This window comes from Fukomys damarensis, unplaced genomic scaffold (assembly GCF_012274545.1).
Source record: "Fukomys damarensis isolate Sample0158 unplaced genomic scaffold, DMR_v1.0_HiC HiC_scaffold_39, whole genome shotgun sequence".
In the NCBI taxonomy this organism is placed as follows: domain Eukaryota; kingdom Metazoa; phylum Chordata; class Mammalia; order Rodentia; family Bathyergidae; genus Fukomys; species Fukomys damarensis.
The window spans coordinates 123,709,303-123,721,022 of record NW_022900951.1 but is presented as its reverse complement, the minus strand read 5'-3'; the positions used below and the strand labels follow the sequence as shown (position 1 = coordinate 123,721,022).

The window sequence follows — 11,720 nt, the reverse complement described above, 5'->3', positions numbered from 1 at the left end:
AGGAAAGTAGCACAGTGGTAGAGCGCTGGCTTGACATGCAGAGGATCATGGGAGAAATCCTGAGGACTGCAGGGGAAAAAAAATAAGGTGTCCATCAGCGAACCAGGAATAGAAGCCTAACCAGAGACCAATGTTTTTTGTGGCACTTTTATCTGGTTGCAGTCCCACCCAGGATCGTGAGTAGATGTATCGGTTTCCAGCGCCTCCAGTCTGTTGTCATTAGTTGTGAGAGCATTAACAGATAAATTCACAGCATTTTAATAATAGGCAGAACAACTGGACAGAAGAGCACTATGGGAACAGAAGACTAGAGGTGTGGTATGAGATAAGCAGTGCTCAACAACAGCAGGACCAATGTGTGTCTGATGAGCACACAGAACTTCCTCCAGGACAGACCTCACGGCAGACCACGAAACAAGCGCGTGACAAGAGGGCGCGAACTCATACGCAGTATGTTCCCTGAACGAAGACCATGAAATTAGAAGTCAATCGCAAGGACACTGGGGAAGTACGCAAAACAAAGGGAAGGAAGCAATGCATTCGTATAGGTCCATGTGATTTCTAGGCTTCCATAAAATCACAGTAACTGGCTGAGTGACTGAAATCACAGACATTTATTTTCTCATAGTCCCGAGGCTGGAAGGCTGGGATGGAGTTGCTCACAGGGATGCATTCTCCTGAGCCCATGTACTGGTTTGCAGGTGGACACGGGCATGCTGTATCTTCTCATAGTCATCGTCTGCACATGCTCGGCCCTGATATCTCCCATGTATGTGTCCCAGTCTCCTCTGTTCAAAAAGATTATAGAGGTCCAGCATCATTCTGCCCACTGCAAAATATGCTGATCTTTGTAACAAGAAGTTTGGTGACATTGGAAGAAATTTTGCAAGGTGGTCGAGCATGGTGTTGGAGGCCAGGTCCAAAATCTGCCATCCCAGGGACACTAACAGGACAGGGAGAAAGGATGACTTAAGACGTAAGAAAAGGAACCTGTAGCTTTCCTGTACTTATTATTATGTTGGCTGCTGGTTTGTCATCAATAGCTTTAATCAGATTGAGATACGTTTCTTCTACAGCTCTTTTCTTTACCTGTTTTACCATGAATGGATGTTTTGTTGCGGAAGGAATTGGCAAGTGACACACACATAGAGACGAGCTGAATGGAATGGAAGTCAAATAAAAAGTTTATTTTGTCAGAAAAGGGTCGATCGCACTCAAGTACGCAGTGCTGGAGATCCACTTCCTATTGGGTTGCAGTTTCCTCTTTTATAGGGTTCACAGCCTTATCTCATACAGGTGGTTACATTTCATTTCCTCAGATCACATTACCCATGTACAAATTACAGTAAAAAGACAGTTCACTTTAACCCAGATGTAACAATTCTTTGTAGTTAGGGAGTTTACCTTAAGATTCGGCTGGCTACCTATTCTAGTGCACAGGAAGGGGCTGTTCAAGGTCGGGGATGAGGCCAGATGTATCACTTCATGGTCAGTGCCTTCAGTGTCCGTTCATTTTGAACTAAACAAAGCTGATTTCTGTTAGAGACAGAAGTCATTTTACATTTTCCTAATACTTTGTAGGTTTCTTTGATAATTTTCAAAAGTTCTGTCAGTTGGAGTTTGTCGAATGTGTTTTCTGTGTCTGTTGATGCGGCCATGCGATTTTTGTCCTTTCATCCGTTTATGTGATGTATTCCGTTTATTGAATCGTACATGTTGAACCATCTCTGCATCCCTGCAATTAATCCTACCTGGTCACGATGTAAGACCTTTTGGATGATTTCCTGGATTCCGATTGCAGTACCTAGTTGAGGACTTCTGCATCTGTGTTCCTTTAAAGGATGGCCTTACTTTGCTTTTATGGTGGTGTGGATTTGACTCAGGGTAATGCTTACTTCCAGGAAAGACTTTGGAAGTACTGCTGCCCTTTCCATTTCAGGATACAGGTTCAAATACTCTCGCGTTGATTCTTGTAACGTTTTCGTAAATTTTAAATAAGCATTTGAAGTGTGCCTACATCCACGTGCAAATGTATTTGTACCACTATGTACATAAAATACTAAGTGACTTGACATATTTTATCTATACATGTATATACTGATACCGGTGTACATGTACTGTACATTAGTATAGACTACATGGACACTTTATATCGTTTCTCTTTCTGTTGATGTGAACTCCACACGGACATTTGGTAAAGAAGTTAAATAGCTTCCTGCATCTGAGTATTAGGTCGGAATCACGGTAGGACTGTAAAAAGTTGGATCACATCACAGAAGCAAGACTCACCCCAATCCTTTGCTGCTACTCACCCTCCTCCCACTGAGCACTCATCTTTTAGAATGAAAGGGTGGGAAGATCTGCCTTTGGCTGATGAAGAGACCTTCATCTTTTAGAAGGAAAGGGTGGGAAGGTCTGCCTTTGGTTAAAGAAGAGACCTCATAGGTGCATGTGACTGTCTCTGTAGTGGTCACCAAGACCCTGAGCTCCTCAGCCTGGTCCTGGAGGTCAGCGCTGGAGACCTCAGGCGGCAATGAGAGCCTCCCACCTCCTGTTCCATGGCTACAACTGCAGGAGACTCCTAGAAATCGAGAGATGCTGACTGAGGTGCACAGAACTGGAGTCCAGGCTCTGCTGGGAACCGAGGCGATGACACCAAGGAAGACAGGGGGGACCTGCAAAATTCTGCTCTGCTCCTGCAGTCAGACCATGAGCCTTTTGCTGCACGTGACATCCACTGACTCCCTGACATGTGGCATCAGATCTACCTAAAGGCTTTGTTCTGATTTCTTTCTTCAGGTAAGGGTAACATGGAGACCTGTGCTCGGTGAAGGGGTCTAGATGATGGGCTGTGCCTCCTGTAGCGAAATCCCAATCCAAAGAGAGTCCTCAGACAAGCCAGGTCTCCCTGCCTTATCAGCCTTCCACCCTCATGAGGAATTTTCAAGCGAGACCTCTTTCCTCCGAGGGGATCTTGGGAGTTAGAGACTTGATCTGAGTGGAACAGACTCAGGTCCAGAGAGGATAGGATCCCAGCTCTGCAGGAACACTGGTGACAACAGATGAGGAGGAAGGAGGGCCCCTGAGAATCCCATTGCTCTCCTTCAGTCAGCCCTAGGAGGCGCCAGGTCTGTTGCTGGTTGTGACTTCCCCTGACCCATCTTTGCAGGTTCAGAGAGGCGTGAGATGTCTTCTGAGGATTTTACTTCAAGTGAGGAGAGCAGAGAGGGCTGAGCTCATTTAAGGATCACATTAAGGAGCTGTAGGGAGTGAGGACACCTCACTCCAGGGACAGGGTCCCATAATGTACCTATTTACTTGTGTTTCAGCCCTGTAATTCGGGGAAAAGTTCTCATGTTTGAACCGCTTTGTCCTCGGGGGACCCTGAGTATGGAGTCTGAGACTCGTTCTGAGGCCCAGACTTCATGCAAGTAGAGTACAGAGGACCTGGGATCAGATAGGTCACCCAGAGGACTGAGGGAGGACTGAGGAAGCCCCGCCCCAGAGAGAAGGTCCCAAAACATTCTAGAAAACCCTCTACTGCCTGCTAGGCACCTCAACACGCAGAATTCTCAGGAGGGCAATCTCTTTGATCCCTCTGGGACCTGAGTGAAAATCAGGTTTTTGTTCAGTTTTCCCTGCTTCAGATGGCAGCAACACATAGGACCAGACTCAGGGAGGTCAAGGAGAGGGAGTGTGGGGGACCTAGGAAGCCCCTCCCCAGGTAGAGGAACCACAGAGGATCCAGATCTGCCTCTTTCATCAGGGCTGAAGCACCCTGGGGTCGATTTGTGAGAAGAAGCTCCTTCCCCTTGTCAGCCATGGGAATCCTGGGAGACATGGCCTTGTCCTTGGGTCTCTGCTTCTCTGGGGAGAGGAGGTAGGACCTATGCTGAGTCAGGTCTTGATGAGGAGTCCAAGCCGCTGATGTTCCTTGTAACTGTTACTGCTACCCTGGTACATGGGGTGGAGGAGGGAAGCCTAGGGTGAGATAAAATTTAAGACGGAGGCACTCTTCTTGGTATGCTTTGATAGAAAACACAGGGCCACAATTTCTGACAATTCCTCCCTGTCCTATGTGTTTCTTCAGACTCTGCGAGCAGAACTTCATTCTCTCTATTGTGTTTTTTCATGTGGAACACGTTACCCGGATAAGGTAGGGGAAGCAATTTTGGTAAGGGTAGTCTTTAAGGCAAGAATAAATAAGCAAACGTTAAAGTGCGTATTACCAAAGCATGAATACTAGAATGCAAAGAATGATTGTAACCACCTGGCTCTCAGACCTGTCTCCTGGTGTGGTTGAAAACAGCAGGGGTTAGTGATTGAAGCCCCTGTTTATCTGTAGTGTACATTACTATAACTTTTACATCTTTGGTTATACATTTCTCCTGGGTATTTAAATTCAAATCAAAGTTAGAGCAGTATTTATCAGAATCCTCCTTTTGAGGGGGTGAGATATGAACATCAGTTAAGGCTTCCCAGGGGTTATTCGTGGGACCGTGTGTAGAACCTCTCAGCTCTTCTTTCAGTGTGGGCCTTCAGGATTCGTCACCATTCTTGCTTGACCATATAGCTTCCTGTGGAAGCACAGAAGACATTTCTCATTTTAGTGAGCCTCCTTTCATCACACTGTGCCTTGGATGACTACTGTTCTTTTGGATCTAACAATGTCCTTGCTCAGGAGGTTGGTTGACTTACCAAAGTTGTAGAATTTTCTAGGACAGGTCTCCTCCTATCCTAGGTCCCTGCTGACCTCAGAAGGCCAGGGCCAATACACTGGCTGTCTTCTCAACCCAGTTACCTTTAGTCCCTAAACTTCAGTTATTGAACACCCAGGATATTAGTTAAACCAGTATTGCCGTGAGAACAGTAGGTTTAGCCTTATGATCTTATCTAGCTATCAAGCACTTTGAAATATATAGGATGACTGCAGAACTGTTATTTCTCACCAGTTGTTATTGTCTTAGAAGTAGAATCACCTCACGATGTCAAGGAGGGGAAGTGAGTCTCTTTTAAAGTAGCAGACATGGTAGAACCATAACTAAAATTCACAGCTTAGAAGGAAGTGGCATCCCGACTCCCACAAATGGACTACAACATCCACGCCCTCTGCAGCAGCCTCTAGTGGTGCTAGGATCCTTTGTGGAAAAGGTCACAGTCCCCAAAAGACAGGCACATTTGCTTTCAAATCCTCAAAGCTCACAGAAGCAGAAGCATTTTCCCCTGGGAAATGTCTACAAAAGTCAGACTAAGAAATGAATGTTCAAGGTCGGGGATGAGGATATCGGTGGGTGAGACTGGGAATGAAGAAGATTTGGAGCCTTCACACAGTTGTCTCTTCCCCGCTGGCCCCCAACAGAACCCTGGCTGGAGATTCAGCTTTCTGGTCCTTCCTCACCTGGGGCCCAGCGCCAAGGCAAGCATGCGTGCACACGCGAGCCACCTCCAATGCTTTCAGTGTAGCACAGATCCTCTAGGATCGCCAGATAGGACCTGCATACGTACCGCCATCACAGTGTAAAGTGCAATGGAGTCATGAGGACACAGTTAAACCAGGTGACATTAGTCCTGGGTGACCAAAACACGTCCATCTGGTGACATAACACATGTGACGTTATGCATTTGAGTGAACCTTTATGACCAAGTGCCATAGGTATCAGAAGGAACCAAGAGGAATGTGGAGAAAGCCAGAGACTCGGGAAGGAAGTAGGAATGCTCAGTGCCATGGGAGGGACTCTAGAGGAGGCAGCAGGGAAGGGCTGGGCAACACAGTGGGTGCCAGAGCTGGAAGGGAGGGCACATGGAGAACCATCCAGGGAAGGGAGTTGCTCAGCAGTCAGTGCAAGGCACTGGACAGACATGCCCAGAGTTCAGCACTGTTGGCTCTCAAGGAACCAACCCTAGAGGTTTCCCCATGTGTGTTTGATTCTGTCACCTCTCTAGGACTGCTCGCTGTACACTGGCCTCTCCAGGTCTTTCTTTTGGTTGTGAGACAGGCACAATGCTGAGCTTAGAAATGTTTGTAAGTCACAAGTTGGGCCCCAGACTGGAGCAGGGGGCTCCACGTGTTCAGAGGGAGACACTCACCCAGCCCTGTCACATACCAGCCAGTCACCTGGGCAGTTCCAAGCCCTGGGAGACTGGAGCTGTTCATCCGTGAAGCAGGTCTGATCACGAGCATCCGGGAGGACTGCAAGAGGGTGTGCACCACGTGGAAAGCACCCAGCCCAGTCAATGTTTGGAACCCTGAGCACACTGAACAGTGGGTGGCTGCTGTTTCTACAAGGATTCGATCTCACCTCTAGCACTCAGGGATGTTGGTCTTATTGTCACTGCTCTCCAGGAAATACCAGAGACTGCAGCTCTGTGGGAAATTTCATGACTAAAATTCAGTGACTCCTCCCTCTTAGAGGTCATGTGACAAAATTAGTGTATGGAGGAGTCTCCCCCAGGGGGTGCAGCTCAGTCTCCTAGATGTGACTGAACGACCAGCTCCTTCCCTCCCAGGTGATTTTCCACTCTAGCCACTGCTTTCATTCATTTTTTCCATCCAAAGCCTATTCCTTGCTTAGAGTTGCACAATGACACTAAAGGTAACACGAAACAGTGCACCAGTGGACTACCCAGGGCTTTCTCAGGGCAGGAAAATGGGTCATTCTGGAGCTTTGTGGGCTTGCTTCAAAGACATATCTTCATACTTCCCTGGTAAGCCTTGCAGTTGGGGGGGTATGAATCACCTATTTCCTACTTCCTGTGTTGTGTCCATGTGCACTGGAACAAGACTCAGGACACGTCCCATATCTGACCCAAGTGAACATTCCTCTCTGCTTCACCCATGAAACAGGAACCTCTCAGAGAAATTTTCCACTTTCAGCCCCATGATTTTACACATGTCGGGGCTCAGACACCATGCATCTACGTTACATTCAATTCCCATCGAAAGAGGGGGCTTTCTGGAAAATGGCCCTGACTCCACATTCTCCCTGGGCTGCTCTCTGCTGGGCCCCAGGCTCTCACTGCTCTTCTTCTTTAGGTCCTGGAGGACATCTTTCCACCTCACTGACATGGCTGCTGCTCAGACTGTGCCATCCTGAAGGTGAGGGTGGGTCCTGCTCAGCCTAATTTACTCGTTTAAACCACAAACACAGGGCCTTCCAAAGAACACTTCCTCAGTGAAGGTTTGGCCTCAATGCATGCATGAGGTGATGGGGTTCTTCATTCAGATTGCATTTCTGAAATTGTTTGAAAAACCCAACAATATACAGGCACATTTCTTTTTCTTTTTTTACTTTACAGAATACAAGAATACTAATAAAGCAAGGTCAAAATTAACTGTCTTGAAACTTTTTCTCTATTTACCTCATCTCTTTATGTCACTGATGATTTCTTTTACATTTCCAAGAAAGGTTGCATTTCAAAGCCATGTTGTCTTGTTCCAGATCACAAAACAGAACAGAAAATACCAGTTTTCCTTCCAACACGACAAAAGTCTTAAGATGGATAACAGCATATGTTTGTGACCAATGTCGTTAAACATTTAGAACTTCAAGTTAAACTTCTATTAAAACAAACAAAATTTTGAAGAAATGTCAAAAAGAAAAAAATCTCCAAGCCAACACATCAAAATGACATGCAAAGATGGTATATACTGAACGCACACAAACTGCATTCTGAGTCTGCACTACTTGCAAAAGGGCATGCTCTTTTCAAACACAGAGTGAAAAATATGCCTCTGAATTCTCTTGCAGCAGTAGAACCTGCTAGATATGGCTGTGGAATAATAAACACGCCATGGCCCAAAACATCATCACTCCGGTGGTCCTCGAAGTTCAGCTCTCTCTTCTTCATCTCTCAAAGCCTCCTCATAAGAGACAGAAAAGGCACTGGGGGTGGTACCATCAAGCTTGGCCAAAAATTCTAGAACTTTCATCTTGGAGGTTTCAGTGTGGGCCCTTGGGCCCCACAGCTACTCCTACCGAGGAGGATCGCTGTTGGGCACCTGCTCGTACTCCAGGTACTGTTCCTGCACCAAATCCTTGGTGATGAATTTCCGGGGCTCTCCATAGATAAAGTGCTCCTCCCCAGCACGCACCCCTATGCCACTCAGCACTTCCCATATGACCTCCTCGCGGGCACAGTTGCCCTGAAGGAAGATGACGCCCAGGACGATTATCAGGAGACTGGTCTTGGGGAACCTTTGATCATCATCCACAATCCCATCATAGGTGAGACCCAGGGCGTGGACAAGGACATAAGATTCACTGGGAGGGTCCACTTCCTTCACATCAATGCCAAAGACCAGATATGAGCACTCAGAGACTAGCCTGAAGATCTCAGAAAAATGCTGCTCATAACCTTGACAAACACTCTGCAGAATTTCTGTCTTAGTGGTGAGCACCTTCATTTGATACTTCTGGAACAGGAATGTCACCAAATTACCCAAGTTACCATGTATGGCATAACCAATCAAGGTCTCCGTGTCTGGCAGGGCCTGATAGGAGAATGTGCCCTCCTCTTCTTCGCTGCTGTATCTGCCATGGGACTGGCTCAATGGGGTGCTGCTCATGGCATTTGGAGGAGAGCACTGAGGAGGACCCAGCGTTCCAGCAGCAGAAACTTCTTCTATGGTGCCTAGGATCAGAGAAGAGAAGGAATAGGAGAGTGAGAGAAATGCCATGAGAGGGAAAGAGGTGGCCTCCTATACAGCAGAGGAAACCTGCCCACACACAAACCAGGTGTCTCACTTTGGTCTTCAGGGTCATCCTGAGGCTGGGGGTGCTTTGGAGATTCAGACATGATGATTCTGGTAAGGAACAGCAGGCAGGTGCTTGGTGATGGGGACTCAGAGGCCTGGGAGAGAGAGAGAGAGAGAGAGAGAGAGAGAGAGAGAGAGAGAGAGAGCGCAAACCTGTGAGAAGCCTCTACTGAGAACCTCACCCTTGTAAGCTCTGCAAGAGCTGGTTGTGTTTCTACTTTTTCTGTGGCTCTCTAGGGCCTCGCAGGCTCCTGTTCTACTGGAATACCTGTCCCCAGGAAACCTGCGAGCAGAAGTGAGACTGCTCTGCAGGATGCAGCAGCCCACAGAGGATGAGGATCCAGAAGACATAGTGAAGCGAATGCCGCCAAGCATCACAGGGTCCCCTCTCTTCTGAACTGGGCAGAGATCTTGGCACACATCAGGGCAGGTTCCTCACCTTGGCTCCGGAGACTCCTTAGGTCTTCTCTGCTGTGTGACCTGTGGACACTCCTTCAGACCAAGGCCTTCAGCTGCTGGTTCCTGGAGCTACTGTAGGGCATGGAGGGACCCCGAGACAAAAGACCACAAGCACAGTCCTAGTCCCCCATCTATCACCAGAGATGAGGTCTAGACTCTGAGGTCCCCACTGTTTTGGGTGCATGGTCCCCTCTCTGCTCACTCTGGACCATGAACTGTCCCATGTCAGGGCCTGGACCCCAACACTCTCTTTCTGGACTGGAACTCTCAGAACATGTGGCCACTTCCCTGAGAGAAAACAAAAGGCTATGAGGGCTCCCATATCTGGCCACACCTGGCCCGGGGCCTACAACAAGTTAGGGCCAAATTCTGTATCGTCCACGTGTTCTGGAATGGGGGACTCCTTTGTCCTCACCTCGATATTTGGTAAGGTCTGTGACCATCCCTGGGATGATCACATCTTTTTAAAACCTAAGCCGTATATCACATTAAGACATTCAAAGCGGAAGTGAGGGGAAGCCAGTCCATCTGTACTCCCTGGGTCTTCCCACAGATGACAGGAGAGAGACAGTTTAAGGCTCAGGTCCTTTATCTTAGAGTAAGTGGTTCCCTCTACTCTTACCTAGGTTCCTGGAGTGGGTCGCCCAGGCTGATAACAATGGAAGCCAAGCTAAGTGAAATCACATGTTTGGGGGGTTATGGGTTACTTTTTATGAGATCCTCACCTTGACTCATGGAAGCTCCTGGTGTCCTCACTCAGCTGATCAGGCTGGGATCCTTTCCAGACCTGGTGACTCACCAAGGCCTGATGTCCCTGAGACCAGGGAGACAGACGTGAGGACGCAACATTGTTGCAAACCAATGCAGGGGGTTTTCCCAGGTTTGGGGCACAAGGAGCAGGTTCCAGGGTCCTCCTGTACCTGGAGCTTCCCCAGGTGTCCACATTTCCCCTCTGCTGCCCTTCACAGGCACCTTACATCCCAAGGCCGCCATCTCCCTGTGACTGCAGAGGTGGAAGCTGGGTATTGTGGATCTTCCTCACTGTCCTGCCTGGGGCCATCCAGAATCCCAGCAGCTTCCCCTATCTTGGATCTGTTGACCCGAGGCCACACTCCTCCGACCAGGGCCATTCCACTCTCATACCAAGAGTCAGGGCCTCAGGTACCCTGTGCCTGCAAGGGCTGACAGCGGGTGGAGGTCACCCTCTGATCAAGAAGGCAAGGTAGACACAATAGTGTTCTGAACCCCAACTCTACAAGAAGTAACCTCAGCAAATATGATTCTATCAAACTGAAAAGTTGGAACAGCAAAGGAAATGACCAGCAGCGTGATAAGTCAACCTGCAGCACAGAAAACATTAGCCAAGTACAGAGAAATCTATTGTCAACTATATATGTTGTCCACACTGTGGATGGGAGCAAAAACTGGTGCAACCCCTACAGAAACCAGCATGGAGATTTCTCAGAGAGCTATAACTAGAAATGCCATTCAATTCAGTTCCTGCCCTCCTGCGAATCTTCCTGAAAGACGTAAGGCTGTCATCTTACAATGGTTACATGCAGCTCATGTATATAATAGCCCAACTGATAACAGCTAAATTTCCAAAGCAGATAATGAAAGAAGAGATAAAGAATACAAGGCACTGGGCTGGGGATTTAGCTCAGTGGTCCGGCCACCTGCCGCTCAAGCACAAGGACCAGAGTTCGATCCCCTGTACCAAAAATAAACAAATTTTTTTTAAAAAAGAATACATGTCATTCATAAACAATGGAGTACTACTCTACCATAAAGATGGATAAATGAGTCATTTTTAGGAAAATGGATGTACCTCGAGTCCATAATATTCAATGAAGTAAAGCAGACACACCACCTTAAATACTGCATGTTTTCCATTATGTGGGAAACCCAAAGTATGAACAAATTAAAGAGCAAAATGACAAAGAGATAATAAGAAACAGAGAAACAGATCTTTGCCAGAAGAAGAGGATGCAAAGAGGTGGTAGAGTAGGGAGGGAGAAGAAAGAGATAAAAAAAAGAAGTAAGATGTGTTAGGTCCATGTATCAACACTCTGCCAAAATGTAATCCTTATGTACCGCAAACACGTACTAATAAAAAATCTCGGACAGTCCTCCCTTGTGCCTCTGAAAGAGCCGCCTCCCTCTGCACACCTGAGTGCCCTCACTTCGAATCAAAGCAGGATGCAATTCAGTTTGAAAACATAGGCAAGCTAAGTCCCATGGATCACGGGTCATGCGAACTTCTGTCCTGCCTCATTTCTCAACTTGACTGGGGACAGAAACTGGGCCGCTCCTTCTGCTGAGGCCGAGTTGCTTCCTCGGAGCCCTTAAGCTCCCACAGAGCTGGCTGCAGAATCAGGAAGCCCCTCCCTGGTCACCTTGCAGGGGACTTCCCTAGCCTGGAGAAAGAGCAGGCTTCTGTGGAGTCTTCCAAGTGCTCCCTGTGCGGTGAGTGCTTGGCTGACAAAAGCAGGCAGGTGTATATTAC

At 47.7% G+C, this 11,720-nt stretch overlaps 1 protein-coding gene across 1 annotated transcript; it reads right to left on the bottom strand.

Annotated features, from left to right (window-relative positions):
- Positions 1-7,807: 7,807 nt before the first annotated feature.
- On the bottom strand, positions 7,808-10,207 carry LOC104848199 (melanoma-associated antigen 10-like). Its single transcript, XM_033760516.1, is given in 2 exon segments — positions 7,808-8,631; positions 10,135-10,207. Coding segments are annotated over 2 exon segments (897 nt in total).
- Positions 10,208-11,720: the final 1,513 nt, after the last annotated feature.